Source organism: Aquila chrysaetos, chromosome 12, assembly GCF_900496995.4.
Source record: "Aquila chrysaetos chrysaetos chromosome 12, bAquChr1.4, whole genome shotgun sequence".
NCBI lineage: Eukaryota > Metazoa > Chordata > Aves > Accipitriformes > Accipitridae > Aquila > Aquila chrysaetos.
Genome location: NC_044015.1, coordinates 9,332,346 through 9,349,160, shown reverse-complemented (window position 1 = coordinate 9,349,160; position 16,815 = coordinate 9,332,346). Strand labels below are relative to the sequence as shown.

The window sequence follows — 16,815 nt, the reverse complement described above, 5'->3', positions numbered from 1 at the left end:
CTCAGGCCCAGCAGCATGAAGGTGCCTTGTGTGGCCCCTTCCTCCCTCCCCCAGCCCAGCGACAGCCTCTTTGGAGCCACGACCCACCACCGCTGTGCCTGGGAGTGTGGGCGATCTTAGCTTGAGAGCCCTTGGCAGCCACACATGCTCCCTTTGGAGAGTCTTTGCCTCCACTGCTAATGTCCTGCCCCTCAAGAGACCAGCTCTAGCCAAGATTTTTTTTTATGCCTAATATCATCAGCTCCTGGCATAATTTCCTCCATCATCTCTGTCCAACCCTGTGCAGCTCAGTGCTGGCCAGGTTCCTCCCCACGTGGCCTCCTCCAGCACTCTTGCTGCTGTGCAAGGTCCCCGTGGGCAGGTGGGTTTGCTTGTTAGTGGGCAACTGTGCCTTGTGCAAGGGGGAGAGGTCAGTACGGTGAGTAGATATCCTGATGGACAACTAGAGAAGGGAAAGGAGGTGAGAGCAGTGAAACATCCAGCTGCTTGGTGTGGGGCTTCTCACCCATGGCTTTTGGGAAGGATTTCTTCACACCAGGCACTTCATTCACTCTTGCCCCCTGTGTTGGTGGCCTGGGACAGTCACTGAAAAAGCATGCCTGAACTGTCCTATCAATGCCATGTACCCCTCTGATTTCTGAGCAAGCCATGCTCTTTCATCATGGTATGTAGCCAGTGGTTAGGGGACATGCGCAGGAGCCGGTGGTGCTGGGCCTGTGGGGGCAGTCCCGGCCCCCGTTGCTGGGTGAGGAATGGGTGAGTACATCTGAACGGGTCCCACCAGCTGAGCGGGACAGCAGTTCTGCATCCTGACACCGGGACCATCACATGAAGGTCTCATGGGGAGACCGCCCAGCACCGGGGGGGCTTGGGGATGGGTTTTGCCGAGATGGTTGGGTTAGCTCTGGACAGCGATGGAGAGGGGATGGGAGAAGAGCAAGGAGAAAACAGAGGCAAAAGCGCCGGGTAGGATGGTAACGCTGTTCTTTGCCTCCTCGCGTGGTTTCCCTCCAGGCTTGTCTAAGGATGCCCAGGAGGCTGCAGCATGCTGCACCTCAGCACTTCCACCCCACACGGTCCTGCTTCCCAAAGGGCTCTGGTCTGGAGCGGAGGGGGGAGCTCAGCATCTGATGGCCCCTGCACCCTCTCCTGCCAGCTCTCCGCCTCAACTGCTTTGTTATTTCAGCCGGTGCAGGAGGGATATGGGCCGTATCCTGTGATGACTGCACCCTGGTCTGGGGAGATGTGCTTCTGTGGGCGAGAAGGGGTGTGTGTATGGGAGGGTTTGCTTCTAATAATGTGTACCCTTGGCAGAGCGTGGTCTGGTGGTCGGAGCACAAGACTGGACCGCAAAAGACCTAGGTGCTAGTGCCACAGCCACCAGTCACCAGCTGGTCACATTATCTCTCCCCATCTCAGGTTCCCCAGATATTGGAGATACAAGTGACTCAGCTGCCAACCTCTCTGGGACCTTGTGAGGACCAGAGAGTTGGCCATGCGAGGGCAGGCTCTCTGGTGGTGTGATGGGTCACAACTCCATCAAAAGGACTCGTGGTGGCTAGAACCCAACCAAGCTGCAGGCTCACCCCATCTGAAATCCCAGCCCTCTCCCACCAGGCATAGGCGGCCAGGGGCACGATGAGGAAGGGTGATGGGGTGGTGTTCACTGCCAAAACTGTCCTTCTCCAGTGTCAAGATGGGTCAGTGTGAGGAGGTATGAGCTGACTCATGGTGGAGAAGGCAGTAGCTGATGCTCACAGCTTTCCCCTCTCTGGGTCTGACAGAGCCAGAAGAAGAGCCGTGCACCCCCAGGGCTCTTGCCCCACAGATGGTCCCAGCATCCCCTGGTTAAGCTCTCCATCCTTCCCTCCACCCTCTCAGTGTCCTATTAACCCACCTGTGCTTCCTTTGCAGCGGCAGGATCTCGTATAAGGATATGTACAAATTAGTACGGGTGATCTCGCCTCCTCTGGGCCTAGGAGAGAACTGCCCCTACAGGGTGGCGTGCAAGGTTTGCCTCCCAGTCCTCCGCCACAACCTGGCCACGGGACGCACCATCCACCCCTCCTTCCCCTCGCTCCACCGCCACCGCGCCTCCCGAGGGAACCCTGACGTTGCTTTCCTTCGAGTTTAAAGAGGTCCGCGGCCTCCCAGAGCCAGCAGCTGTCCCCCTCGAGGGGAGGCATGAGTGGGGCCAGGGAGGGGGCTCAGAGCCTCCTGGGGTGGGTTTCAACAAATTGCGTCCCCCAGCCAGCCCCCTGCCCCAGCGCCGTTGGTGCAGAGAGCCCCTGAAGAGTGCTGGGCCAAATACCACCATCCCTGCTTGGGTTCTCAGAGTGCCCTCATGTGGGAGCAGGAGTTTTTTGGGGGGCTTAGATGTGGTTTGCTCCTGGGGAGGGAAGGGGGGAGCAAAGGCAGGAGGATATCGGGGGCTTTGCCATTGTTTTGGAGAGTGAGGACTGAGGGGAGGCCAGGGAGGCCAGGGTGACCCCTCTTCCTGGGGGATGCTGTGCTGTACCCAAGAGACTCTTCATCAACTGTGGCACTTGGAGGACACATGACCATGTCTCTGGGGAGCAGGACTCTTGCTAGTCTTGCCCTTAGCTTGCTGGACCTGTTTGGGAGGTGGTGGCACCTGGCACATCTCTGGACCTCAACAGCTCCTTTTCTTCCGCTTGAGCCAAGGTCCCAGCTGCTGACCGTGAGTCCATGGCAGCAATTTGGCCTCCTTGTGTCTCTCTGACTTGCACGGGGTTTTTTTAATTTTATTTTGGGTTGACAGTTGAGCAAGATCGTGCACCTGCTGCCTTCTCCGCGGCGCCATGATGTCTATGTCTGTGTCCATGGCATGAAAGGATCAACCACAGAACTTGCTCTTCCCTCTGCATCCCTCACAGCATCTGAGGAGATGTACGAGGGAAGCTCAGATGCCCCCGGTCCTTGATCTTGACTCTGCAGAGGAAGAGGGTTCCTTGGTGCAGCATGGGGTAGCCACCACATCCTTCTCGCCACGTCAGAGATACTTCTTCCAGCCAGCATCCCTGGAATGGGTCTGTCACCCTCCACAGCTGGTTGTGGGGATGATGCACACATTTGAAATCTTTAAGTAGACCACCAGCAGTAAAGCAGAGGAAGCAAGACAAGGCCTGGATGCTTGGTCATCTCATTTATGAAGAGGTATTTAGGGATAGGAGATTTCTTGCAAGAATCTCAGATGGCTCATCTGTTCAAGGAAGGGCTCCTTGCAGTCTTTCCACTCTTCTCTGTTGCATGCCTAGCAAAGGATGGCGGCTTTGCTGAGGACACTTGCTCAGGTCCCTGCAGACAGAAGACACCTTCAGGAGGAATTTCTAGCCTTTCTCGATTGATGTCAGGGCTCCACTGGCAAATGCTGCTCTCCTAAGCTGGATCACCCGGTGCTCAGAAGGGTACCTGTAATGCTTCCTGGGAAGAGGGAGCTCTGCAGCAGTCTGGGCTTTATGCTGACTCTGTGGGACGGACAGAGCAGTGAAGATGGATAAACGCAAGGAGAGTTGGAGGCAGAGTGAGACCAGCTTCTGTTGTCATGTGAGGGAGAACATTCCCATCTCTTCCCTGTGTTACCTCACTCTCCTCCTCCCTGTGCATGGGGTATTTCAAGGACACGAGAGATTTTCAGGGATTCCTACTACCCTGGAACAATTCCCAAAAGGCAACTGATGAAGAAAGAAAACCCACATGGTCATTGCATCTTGCCACCATGGTCCAGATCCCAAAATGCCAACCCAACTTGCTCACCTTTCAGTTTGGTGAGCCTGCCCTGCGCATCACAGTGCACAGGCTCAGCTTCCTGCACCCCACACCCCTATTCTGCCAGGCAATGCCACAACGATGACTTGCAGAAACAAACACCAACATGTTTATGGAGCGGTGGACAGCCTGCTCTAGAAAAGCTGGTGCTTGGGCAAATTCGGGATGCTGCACAGGGGTGCAGCATGGTACGGAAGCATACCTGCTAGGCCATCCACAGGGGGACTAGCAAAGGGGCATTAATGCAGGAAGACTTCATGTGGAAGTCCAGCAAGCTCTGCCCTTATGCTGGGGAGAGCAGGTCTTGTAATCATATCTTGCTGGGACTGCATCCTGGCAGCCTGCTCCACTCCTTGAGGCTATCTCTGCCTTTCTTCAACCCATCTGCTTCTGGCAGTCATGCAAAAGTGAGCCAAGGAGGTGGCATTGCGTTTGCCCCCTAAAAGTAGCCCTTGAGATGGTCATGGATCAGACGAATGCTCCAGAGACATTCATGTCCCTGTGGACATCTCCTATTACTGAATCTACTCTCACATCACTTGCTGTTCTGGTGCTCTGTTCCTAACAGCCTGGTACGGCACAGTACTTATTTCCTAACCACAGGAGGACAGATGTCCCCCAGATTTCCTCCTCCATTACTCACAGGGTTCTCTCAGAGCACCAGGACCGAGCCATTACTGCCTGGCGGTTTTACAGGCCACCCTGTGCCATAGCCACAGGGCACATCCTCGTCCAGACACAAGACAGATGGCCAGATCTCCCATCAAGGACGTGCCTGTGCTGGGACCAGCTCTTGGGAGCCATCCTGTTCGGAGGGATGACATTGCATGTGCCTTCCTGTGCTTCACTCCATGTAGATGTGGTTTCTGGGCACTGCTGTGCTGCTCAAAACACTTTGAGATCTCTGCTCTGAGAAGCAGCAAAGTGTGTGTTCTGTCTGTGAGAACAGCACAGTTCTCGTGCGGTCCTTCTTGGTTACTGATGCAAACTCTTCCTTTCATGGGAATCCATTCCTCCTTCATTGTGCAGAGAATCTCCGTATGAAGGACAGTGTTTGGTGTGTGCTGGCTACACTAAAATCCCCTCTGCCAGGAAGGGTGGGTGGAAGATCACCGTCTTGCTTCCTTTTTGCACAAAGTTCTTGAGCATGAAAATTTTGAAGTCAACTTCTCCCCATCAGACACCTCGAGTCAGTGCACATCCAGCTCTGCCAAGACACTGTTTATGGACTCCTGAACCTGGATATTTCTTCTTGATCATCCCACTTAATAGTCTCCAGTGTTATCAATCCTCTTTCCAACCTATTTAGGTGTGTCAGGTCTCAAAGGGGATGTCTTGCCCAGCCTGTTCTGTGCCTGCACCCCAAACAGCTCCCGTTGCGGGTTGTCACCGTCTGTAGTTCACATCTGAAATGTCAGGACTTATCTTGGTGGGGGCCTCTTTGGCCAGGGGTCTGCTTCCAAACCAGTGGTACCCCCTGAGAAGAGGAGATGTACCTTCTTCTCCCCTTTCCACACTGCTCTGAGCGCATGGTTAGGAAAGAGGCCAAAATCCCATGGGCAGTGCTTAATTTTTAAGCAATGCCCTCTCTCCCAGGCCATCCGAGCTGAGACGGGTTCTGCTCCAGCAGCATCGTCCCAGCCCAGCTGTAAGGGTCGATGCCTTTGCTGTTGTGAGGTTGCCCTTTCCCATTAACTATCCTGAACGTTGCAGTGTAGGACAGAAGCCTGGCACGAGGGGAAGAAGAGGTGGCCAAGCCCAGGATCCCTGGGAGATGTACTTGAGCGGCCTCCTGGATGTGCAGAGAGGGAGATGCAGCCCAAATATCTCAGCCTGGCAGAGGGCTCAAGGCGTCATCATGTGGCCCATTTTTGGTAGCATTCCTCACCGCAGCAATCCTAGGCAGGTCCTTACAGAGCAGAGGAGCGCGAGGTGGGGATTCCGTCCTAGCTGCCTCCCTTGGGAAACCCAAACGAACCCCAATGTTGGAAGGCCCAAACAGCTGCCTCTGCTGAGACTCTTTAAACTCCAACCTGGTGGAACTTGCAGCCGCATGTGGGAGAGAGCCAGGGCGGGAGCATGGCATGTACAACTTTTCCTCCCGGTTTTATTTTTTCAGCCAATTCAGCATGCCTTTTGCACTGGTGCATGGTGGGAAAGTGGTCCATCCGCAGAGCCAGACGGAAGCAACTGGGCATCTTCCTTTGACAAGTGACCCTGGCCCACTGCCTTCTATGCAAGATGCTGCCTCCCAATTGCATAGACCTTATGAGCTGGGGATACACAGCCTTCAGGCTATGGGTTAGGTGGCAATGCAAAGCAATACCCAGGCCCACCCCCACCCGGGAGGGAAGACGCTACGGAGGCCACAGAGCACTGTGGTGCAAACCACCGTTACCTCAAATAACCCATGGCTTGAGTGCCGTGTATCTGATTTATACCACTCGCACACAGCCCTGGAACCTGTGGGACAAGCTGGGGGCTGCTGGAGGGCTTTAGGAAAGGGGTCGAGACCAGAGGACTCCCAGACTGCTAGCTAGACAGGCGCTTGAGGCCAGCAGCAGAGAGGAGAGGGGTGAGTTGCTTTCTGCCAGCATTCCTGGGTCTGTGTGAGCAGTGCTATAAATCCACATCAGGACAGTCTCTCATGTATGATTTGCCTTGATTAACGGGTTTCCTGTTCTTTTCCTGTTTGTCCGTTTGTTTTTTCTCTCCTGTTTTCCTGTACTATTTTTGTTTGTATGTTTTTCTGCTCTCTGGGAATGCCTCCTCTCTCTCTGCATCTCCCTCCCTCCCCTTCCCCCTTCATGAGCAGTGGCCGAATCCATTACACTGAGATGTATGAAATGCTGACTCTTATGTCACCACCGCTAGGCCTCGGCAAGAGATGTCCTTCCAAAGTGGCCTATAAGGTAGATCAACCCTTCCTTCTACGGGGGCTAAAGCTGAGCAGGAGCCTGAGCTCAAGGGAGCTGCGGGAGGTGGGGCTGGGGGGAGCCGGGGAGGCGTTGGGGATATCCAACACGTGTTTAGCTCGCTCCTGAGGAGCCTGGTGCGCTCAGAAGAGTCCTGGCCACGCTGGCTGGTCTCCACTGCCCATGCATGTGACGCTGCCGTGGTCACTCGCAAGCTCAGGGAGCTCTGGGGTGGAAGACCGCAGTGGAAGAGGAGGGGCAGGGTCAGCAGTAGTGTGGAAGCGGGAGGGTTGGAGAAGATGAGGTGAGAAGCAACCCTGTAGCAATTAGGTGAGAAGTCCTTAGGAGCTCACTGACCCAAGCTTGTCCCCTGGGCTTGGACCCATCCTTGTCCTGGCCAGCACAGAAACAGGGCTAAAGCCCATGGAGATGGAAAGCAGGTGGGCAGCAAGGACACATTCTGTAGGAGCAGCTCTGCAGCGTGTGAGGAGCCAGGCGCATCGGCACAAGCTATCCCAAGGCTGGCTTGTGCAAGGCAAAGCCAGGTGCCTTCAAAAGATGTCTCCGAGTTTTACCCCCTTGTTCCTCCCGCGGCGGTGGCTGGCAGTCGGCTCACGGCACAGGCACAGCGTGCTCCCAGCTGTGTAGGCATGGAGCAGGAGCACGGGAAGCCCTGAAGGACGTGGGGTGGGAGCTGCGCGGCTTTGCCGAGGGCAGCAGCTGCTAGGACAAGACCTGGAGCTACAGAGCAATGTGTTGCTCAGGTCTGGAGCAAACTGAAGCTTTTCTTGGCCACGGGCTGCTGCCCGCAGCCCTTTCAGCAGCATTCAGGGCTAGCAAAGTGGGGATTTCTGCACACTTGCAAAAGCACCGCCACCCTCTCCAGCTCTCAAGTATTTGTTCACGCATGCATACATCCACCACCACACTTTTCCAGGAGAAAAAGGGAGGCTTGAAGGCAGGGAAAGGACATGAGAAGCCGGGTGAAAAGGAATGGGCAGGGAAGGGATGACCCAAGGTATTCACAAAGCAAAATATACTCTCTGGAAAGTGGATCTGGTCACTTCAGTTTGCACCCCGCCTGCCCAGGGTGGGGAAGGAGCATGGCGTGTCTAACCTGCCTTGGTTGCCCTTCTCTCTTTCCTTCTGCACTTTTTCTACCCCTCCTTCCCTTCCCCACCCTTGGATAATTTGGACCCTGTGCATGTGCTGGCAAACTTCATCTCTGAAAGACGCAAAAAGGGAGCGCCAGGATGTAGCATGCTAGAGGAATCCAGCCAATCTGAAGTCCCTGGAGGTTAGGGACCCTCCTCTCCCCTGCCCCAGGTGGGAAGGGTTGAGAGCTGGAAAGCCAAACCACCCGGGAACGGAAACCTGAGCCCCCTCTCCCCTTCCCGAGCATTCCCCATGCCCGCATCCCTGATGGATCAGGCGTGTCTTCCCAAAAGTGCCGGGAGGTGCTGTGGCAGCCCCGGTGCCGTGGGGAAGGGGGCTCAGGGGCCGTTCCTGGGGTGGAGGAGGAGCCCTGGAAGGCAGTGAGCCGGTGTCCTGGGGTGGAAGGAGCCGGGGGGGGTGGTGGGGTGATCCTTGCCCTTCTTTTTTGGCTGTGCTGTTTTGACACTCTTTGTTGCTTTTTATTTTTTAATTTTTATTTATTTTTCCCTTTTGTTTAATGTTTAATTTCTTTTCCTCCAGCCTGGTCGATGTGTTTTTCGATATTGTTTTCCGTCCGCTGTTTTCTTCTCTCTCTTGCGCAGAGACTGGTGCTGATGAACATGCCTGTGGCTGAGGACATGACGGTCCATTTTACCTCCACCTTGATGGCGCTGATACGCACAGCCTTGGACATCAAAATTGCCAAAGGTAAGGTCGGTGGGGTACTGAGGGGACAGAGCCAGGCGGGTTTCAGAGTGACCAGCACCCATCTTTTGGGCAGGCTGAGGACATCACAGCCAAATTGAGGTTGGCTGCCCAGAGCCTGGCATGTGGATGGAAGCGATTACCTTGAACAGGCCGCTCTCTATAAAAAATCTATTTCTTTAGGGAAGAGGTGGCCAGTTTTCCACTAGAAGCTGCTCCTAGAGAACAGAAACAGCTTGATATCCACTGTGTAAAGGGGGAGAGAGAGAATTCTCCTTCCTCCCCATGTACAAAACCAAACCAAGGAGGGAAAAGATCACATGTACTGGGCTTCCTAAGGCCGGGGAACAGAAATCTCTCTCTCAGGGAAGATAAAATGTTCAGAGCAGGAAAACCTGCTTTGTTGTTGTTGCTGGAAATGCTCTGATTGATCAGATAAAAAACTTTCTGCAGAAACATGCCATTTTCAATAAAACATCCCCTGGGAACAGCTCAGCTGTTGGAAGAAAACCCAACCCAGGGAAAGATATTGGCAAAAGCCCAGTGCTGACACAGCTCCTTGGGTTCAGGCTCCTCTAGATAAAGCAGAGATTTGAATCCGGGTCTCCTACAGCTCGGCAGAGTTGCCCCAGGCTCGGGTGTCTGCGCTTGACATGTGTTGACAGTTCCCTTTGAGCCTGGGTGTTCCTAAGCTCAGCAAGCCCCTTCACCACTGGCCAGAGAGCTCTGCTCTCCTTGCACAGCATCACCAAGTATTTAAGGATTTCAACCAAGTGGAGCTGCTCTTTCACCAGCACATGATCTGCTCACCAGAAAAGAGAAAGTGGGGCAGCAGCAGGTGTGTGTGGGCTGGAGTAGGATTGGAGCCGCAGAGACGGACCCAAAGCAAAGCTTGAAGATGGCAGCTTTGAGTGGGAGGGCAGGGGATGGGGAGATGGAGGCACATATGGATGGAAGGGATGGTAGGAAAGTTTCCCTGCGAGAGCAGGAGACCAGGCTCGCTGATGCAAGATGGCCCTCCCAGCCCAGAGAGAGATGGTTGCTGCTTGTGAACATCACTTCAAGATGGCGAAGGGGTGTTTTTAGCTGGACCCTGGTGCCAGGTCTTGATGTATGTGGGCCATTTTTTTCCCCCCGCTGTTCAAGGTGGTGCAGATTGGCAGCAGTTAGACTCTGAGCTTCAAAAGGAGATCCTGACCATTTGGCCTCACCTGTCCCAGAAGATGCTCGACCTTTTGGTACCCATGCCAAAAAGTGAGTCTCTGGGGGGGCTGTCACCACTGCCAAGTTTCCATCATACCTGCAGCAGCTTCTTCCCAAAGGGAGGTGGGGACCGGTCAGACCCATCCCCAGCTGGGGGGAGAAGTGGGAAAAGGGGTTGTGTTGCTACAGGCTGGCTTCTGCCTTGCTCTGCCTAGCTGCTTGGGAACCCTCTTGAAAAACACCCTGTTTGCAGTGATCTACTCCTGCCAAGCCCAGAGTCTCCTGTAAATCATCTCTGGAGCATAAAAGGCAGGAGGCTGAGCATCGCTTGCTCCATTACATATGATGATGTGATGAAGATACGTGTCTCGGTGGTTTATGATGATGCTTTCAAGCTATCTCCGTCCATTTTATCTCCACGTGGAGTGTCTGGGTGTTGAATGGAGTTTGAGGGTCATAAGAGTATCCCACAGCAAGGCTCGTCCCGAGATCAGCACTGGTTAACACACAAGTGTCCCCACTTTGTTCCCTCTTATGCTCTCAGCCTCTGACCTGACTGTTGGCAAAATATATGCAGCCATGATGATCATGGACTACTACAAGCAGAGCAAAGCAAAGAAGCAGCGGCAGCAGCTGGAGGAGCAGGTGAGGCTCAGCAAGGGCATGCGGTGGGCAGGACGGGGTTGTTCAGAGCACCCTTGCTGCTTCTTACCACGTCCCAACCAAACGTGCAGCCAGCTGCATGGGATGCAGCTGAGGGATGAGGATGGTGGTACAGGTTGGGCTTTGGTGAATACAAGGCACACGTATGTGCATCCTCAGCCCCCAACAGTGAACATGAGCATGCTGTCACCTTCCCAAGTGGCAGGGACTTGGTTGGAGAAGCACTGGATGTTCATCTGCATTTCCTACAGGCTCAGGTTCTTCCTTTCCTCAATACAGAAAAATGCCCCCATGTTCCAGCGCATGGAGCCGTCCTCCTTGCCACAGGAAATAATCTCAAACGCAAAGGCTCTGCCTTACCTCCAGCAAGACACGCTCTCGGGCCTGTGAGTATTGCCCTGAGAAGAAGGGAGGTGGTCCTGTCGCTTTTCTGTTCCTGCAGCCCTTGTTTTCTTCTCTGGAGCTGGCACTGGGATGCACAGAGGGTTAAAGAGCTGCTGAGAGCAGGGGAAACACAGTCCAGAGCAGAAAGCTCCCAGCACAAAGCTTTTGCAGGATTCCAGGTAGCTGGTGTGCATCAGCATCACCAACAGCAGCAACTAAGGGGGATGGCCAGGTGTCTGCATGGATGCTCTTCTTGCAGGACCATCCCAGCACTAAGTGCAAACTCTCTTACCTAGGAGGGTCTGGGATGGACCCGAACCTCGGGAGCAGTTGAGCAGCAGGTCCCTGGGTGGTACAGGGTCCGTGGAGGATCCCAGCACCCTGGCTGGTGGGAATGAGATGGTGGGAGTTGCTGGCACTGCACTTGGGATGTCCCCCTGCTGCCGTGGGACCTGGGGCACTGGTGTCCTCTCCTGCCTGGGCACAACTTCAGCTCTCCAAGGAACATGATGTTTGCCCTGGGGGTCTCAACAGCCTGGGGGGCAAGCACGGGGGCTCCCCAGCTCTGAGCCGCTGAAGAGGCAATGCCCAGTGACAGCAGCGACTGGCTTGTGGCCTCCCTGAAGCTGGACCATCTTTGCAGGAGCAGCCGGAGCGGGTTCCCCTCGCTGAGCCCACTCTCACCGCAGGAGATCTTCCAGCTGGCGTGCATGGATCCAGCCCACGGGCAGTTCCAGGAGCACCAGTCTCTGGTAAAGTCACACACTGCCTGGCGGGCACTCACCTGCGGTCCCAGCAGGGATGCTGGTGGGCACGGGGAGGAGTGGGGCTGCAGGCATGGTGGTGAAACGCTGCTCCCTGCCCCTCCGCGAGCACAGCGGCGGGATGGCAGCTGCTGGGTCACGCACGGGTCCAAAGCCCGGGACAGTCGTCCCCAGGTGTCCCCCAGCTGGGGCTCTGGCCCCTCGCTGCTGTCCGGGCACTGGGGACGCAGCCATCCCTGGACCAGCCCTGGCCGGTGGGGCCAGGCAGCGGCAAGTGCTTTTGGGGCAAGAGCTGTGACTGGGGTCCGATGTCCTGCAGTAAAATATCCTTCTCTTCACAGGCTGCTCTTTTTTCCACTGAGCGCTCATTTCAGTGGGTTACCCCATGCTGAGTGATGGTATCTGATGTTTTCGGATTCATGTTCATTTTGTTGTCAGTGCTGGTGTCCCCAGTCCCAAACTGAGTTGTCAAACTGTCTCCAACTGGAGCACACCCCTCCGGCCTCACACACATGCCGGCCGGCAGCAGCAGTGTCTGTCTGTGTGTGTGTGTATATATATACATATCTATATATATCTCTCCATGTCTGTGTGTGTGCATTTGCACACCACCCTGACATTTGTTGGATGCAGTGTTGTACCACTGTGCCCGGTCCATGTCCCTGGGGTCTGTAGTACTCTGTGTGAGCTGTGTACTGCGCAGGCAGGCGTCCCCTGCCCCGGCCACCCCGACCATGGCACCATCCTGCCAGTGGGGAGGTGGCAGTTGAGACTCCCCCCTCCCCATAAAGTCACCATCTACCAGATCTCCAGGGTCACTCCCTGCCCATCTCCTTGACACCACGTCCTGTACACAAGAGTCCCCTAAATTGGGAATTAACCAAAGCAGAAAGGTGCCGCAGGTGGCATGCTTTCTTTTAATGGGGATGTGGCCAGAAAGCCTTTAAAGCAGGGTCAGAGAGAAAAATCCCATACGTTTGTCCCCTTCTGGCAAAAGGAGAAGGAGTTAAAGCCGGGGCAGTCAGGGCATCACCAGATGTAGGCAGGGTTTCCGCTGCCACTGAAAAGGTACAAGATGAATTGGCCATCAGGCAATCCTGAAGGACCACATCTGGGCTCACCTGCAATGGATTGTGAATCGGAGATTATTTTTCAGTGGTGACATGATGGATGATATGTTTTAGACTCCCTTTTTGGCCCACTTAAATTCTGCCCCCGGTTGAGCAAACAGGGCTGTCCTCTGCAAACGGGGCAGAAGCAGCGCGCTGCCCTGCTCCAACCCCATCCCAAGAGCTTGGCTGTGTGTTTATTTCCAGGAGCCAGAGGTTAGGGAGTTTCAAAGAGTGCAGCCCTCTAACCGTGGCAGCTACCTTCCCGTGGACACTCAGGACCACGCTGTCTCTGGGAGGGCCTCCTCCATGCCTCGTCTCACTGTGGATCCCCAGGTAAAACCAAGCAAAGCCCCCACGGGTGCCGGGTCCAAGCAAAGCCTACCAGGTAACACTGGGGCTTCTCTCTGCACTGAGCAAGTCCCACGGCTTTCCCAGTGCCCCGATACGGGAGCATCTCCCCATCTTTGGGGTGCTGCACAAGTAGGAGAGCTGCTGTTCCCCTACATGGGGGACACCACCAGCAGAGAGCAACCAGGGGAATCGATCTCCTGGCTCATGTGGGAGGTCCACGGTGGAGCAGGGCCATGCTGGGAGGTTGCAGGGTCCCCCCGCAATGGGACACCCCTCCTTTCCTCCAGCCTCAGGTGCTGGCTGAGGTCTGAGGAGTCCCAGCACGACTGTCAGATGATCTCCCAGGTGATGAAATGCCTTTTCCTTCCTTTTCTGTTGTCCCAATGCACACGCTTCTCCGTCTGTCCAGGGGAACCCAGGCCACATCTCACCTCCTCGTTTGTCTGCCTGGTTTCTCTGTTGTTCTGTCTTGTACTCAGCCTCCACCAAGACACAGACGTTCTCATGGGGTTCGGTTTTGCTGTGAAGTCTCTGAGTCTGCTTTCTCACAGAGGTCTGGGTGCTGGTGTGACATGTTGTGGCACTTTGGTGGGGTGTGAAGAGGAAGGGAGGCTTTGCCTTGTGGGCTTTATTGACCATTTGGCAGCAGGGGAGATGACCTGAAGGAGAGGATGGGAGAAGAAAGGGTACAGTGTGAGGAGAGGAGACAGGGAGAATGGCCCAAGGCTGCAGAGGAAAAAGCTGCTAGAATAAAGCAAAGGCAAATATAGGAGGGGGTGATGTTTTCCACAAAACATGTGAGAAGACAAGCTAGAAGGAGGGGAGAAAGTAAAAAGGAGAAGCACGGAATGGAGATAGAAAATGAGAGGGACAATAAGACAACAGCATGAGTGGGGAGAGAGGGAATGAGTGCTGGGGAATGGGATGCGGGAATAAAGGAGGACCAAGGACGACCAGTGCTGCCACTGGAAAAGTGGCAGCAGCCAGGAAAATAAACACCAAGTGAGGGGCACTGGAGGATCCCCCCCTGTCTCAATGATTTCTTCTTCGATGTCTCTGCTCCACTCCAGTCCTGTTGTCGAGGTGGGGAGGGGTGCTGAGACGGCCTGGGGGCCAATGGCCTGTTACCCTCTGTGTCCCCACACATGGGACGGGGTGCTGCTGCTCTTCCCCCGCCACGCAGCACCTTGGCTTGAATCACAGTCGCTGGCTTTGCTTGTGGAGCACCGTTCCCAGCCGGCTGGGGCAGGGGAGCTCACAAGCACAAAAGCTAAACCCCACTTTCCTCCCACCCTGATTTGTGCAGAGATTATCTGGGGGGGGCTGTGCTTGGGCTGGCCATCCCCCCACCCTGAATCTCCCCATCCAGGAGGCTGGCATGCCAGTGAGAAACCAGTAATTGCTTGACCGCTATCCCCCTCAGCCCTGCCCAGAGCTAACTCGCTCCCCGGCCGGCCGGGGTTGCTTGCAGGTGGTGACAGACACCAGCTCGATGCGGCGATCGTTTTCCACCATCCGGGACAAGCGCACCAACAGTTCCTGGCTGGATGAGTTCTCCATGGAGCGCAGCAGCGACAACACCTACAAGTCCCGCCGGCGCAGCTACCACTCCTCGCTCCAGCTCTCCGCCCGGCGCCTCAACGCTGACTCGGGTGAGCAAGGGTGGGTGGCCCCATCCCACACCAATGCCAAAAAAAAAAAACCCAGCCGAGTGTCCCCAGCTCCTAAGGAGGGGACGGTGGGGACTGATGGGGATGTCCTGTAGGCCACCGGTCCGACGGGCATCGCTCGGGCGGCAGGGAGCGGGGCCGATCCAAAGAGCGCAAGCACTTGCTGTCCCCTGATATCTCCCGCTGCAACTCTGAGGAGAGGAGTCCCCAGGCACACGACGACTCGCCGGAGCGGCGGCGCGAGTCCCGGTCACCCAGCGAGGGCAGGTCACAGACACCCAACAGGCAGGTGGGTGACAAAAACCCCTTCCTAAGCACAAAGGGAGATGTAGAAAAAGCTCCTTGCTAAAACTGGGAAGATAAGCCCCAACTCCAGGAGCTCTGCACTGTCTCTCTTCCCTACGGTGGCATCTCCGTGTTCCCTGTGAGCTGAGCAGGTTGGGGCTGCTCGGGCACCCTGCAGAGCATTTGGGGAGCGGGGTGGATCTCCACACCAATCCTCTCACCACTGGCAGCCGCTCCCTGCCAAGGTCAAGGTGTCCCAGCTACACAAGCCTGGAGATGCCAGTGCTTGAGCGTGCTTGAAGCCCACGGAGATGCTGCCCATAGAGACCAGCAGCTGGCGAGCCATTAGCTCTTACCGCAGCGGGTTTGCGGGTGCTTTTTACTTTTGATGACCAAGAGCAGACACCATCCTCATCCCTGGAGCAGACCCCGAGGCAGGGATGGGGCAGGCAAGGGTGCAGTGGGGCCTCATCCAAGCAGGAGGATGCTCCGGGGAGCCCCGGCTCAGGGTGGGGGGAGCGGGTGCACGGCGCTGCCCGTCGCCCCTATATTCCCCAGCGTGTCTTGGTGCGTTGCAGGGAACGGGCTCCCTGAGCGAAAGCTCCATCCCCTCCATCTCGGACACCAGCACCCCCCGGCGAGGCCGCCGCCAGCTCCCGCCGGTGCCCCCCAAGCCGCGTCCCCTCCTTTCCTACGCCTCCATGCTGCGGCACGCCGGAGACACCTCGCCGCCCGCCGAGGAGAGCGAGGGGGGGTCTCCGCTCCTCTCCTCCACCCTGGAGCCCAACGCCGCCGGCCTGACCGAGTCTTCCAGCTCCCCGGCGGGGAAGCAGAGCCGACAGTCCACCCCGCAACGTTACATCTCGGAGCCCTACCTGGCCCTGCACGACGACTCGCACGCCTCAGACTGCGGTGAGGAGGAGACGCTCACCTTCGAGGCGGCCGTCGCCACCAGCCTCGGCCGCTCCAACACCATCGGCTCGGCCCCGCCGCTGCGGCACAGCTGGCAGATGCCCAACGGGCACTACCGGCGGCGGAGGCGAGGGGCAGGGCAGGGCGTGATGTGCGGGGCCAGCATCGACGTGCTCAGCGACACCGAGGAAGACGACAAGTGCTAGAAGCTGCCCCCCCCCCGCCCCATCTCAGCTCCCCCCCAGCCTCGCCGCCGCCCTGCCCCTCTCCAATGCATGCTCTTCGCCACGCCTGGGAATGAAACAAAACCAAAACCAAATGCAGGGGAAAAGGAGAAAACCAAACCGACCGGAACGGAGGGGGAAAAAAAAAAAAAAAAGAAAAAAAAAAGTCTTTGTGCAAAAAAAAAATTAAAATCTGTCGACTTTCATTTATTATTATCACTTTTTTTTTCTGCACAGAGAAGCATTTGATGGGTGGCGGAGCGGCCCGGCCGAGCGCGCATGCTGGGGGGCGAGTGAGAGCCCCCCCGGACGCGGCCCCGCTCCCGGCCCCGAGCGGGACCCCCGGGAAGGCTCATCCTGATGGTTTTCTGCTCCCCAAGGCCGGCGAGTCCCAGCGAGGGGGTACCAGGGGCCCCCTTTGCTCTGTCGCTCGGGCTCGTGCTGCTGTGGCTTTGAATTTCCTTCCCCGAGGGTCTCATCCAGCCCGGAAAAGGGGCGAGGTGTGATGGCGGGGTGTGGGGGGCCGAGGGGTCGGGGTGCACCAGGCAGACCGGAGTGGCTCTGCCTGCCGGGCTGGGGCAAAACCGAAGCCAACTGGTTTGGACTGGGGCAGGCGGGAGCAGGGCGGGGGGACTGAGTGCTGCCAAATGTATCCTGTCTCCCACCAACATATATTTATTTAT

The 16,815-nt window shown here is 56.3% G+C and overlaps 1 protein-coding gene across 1 annotated transcript in view; it reads left to right on the top strand.

Moving 5' to 3' along the window:
* Positions 1–16,280, top strand: part of CACNA1E (calcium voltage-gated channel subunit alpha1 E) — a 173,040-nt gene extending 156,760 nt beyond the window's left edge. Inside the window, exons 42-51 of the mRNA XM_041127951.1 lie at positions 1,915–2,011; positions 8,462–8,567; positions 9,711–9,818; positions 10,312–10,412; positions 10,710–10,816; positions 11,458–11,566; positions 12,895–13,023; positions 14,513–14,693; positions 14,807–15,000; positions 15,575–16,280. Coding sequence (XP_040983885.1) covers positions 1,915–2,011; positions 8,462–8,567; positions 9,711–9,818; positions 10,312–10,412; positions 10,710–10,816; positions 11,458–11,566; positions 12,895–13,023; positions 14,513–14,693; positions 14,807–15,000; positions 15,575–16,114 — 1,672 coding nt within the window. The 3' untranslated portion in view covers positions 16,115–16,280. The remainder of the gene's footprint in view (positions 1–1,914; positions 2,012–8,461; positions 8,568–9,710; positions 9,819–10,311; positions 10,413–10,709; positions 10,817–11,457; positions 11,567–12,894; positions 13,024–14,512; positions 14,694–14,806; positions 15,001–15,574) is intronic.
* Positions 16,281–16,815: the final 535 nt, after the last annotated feature.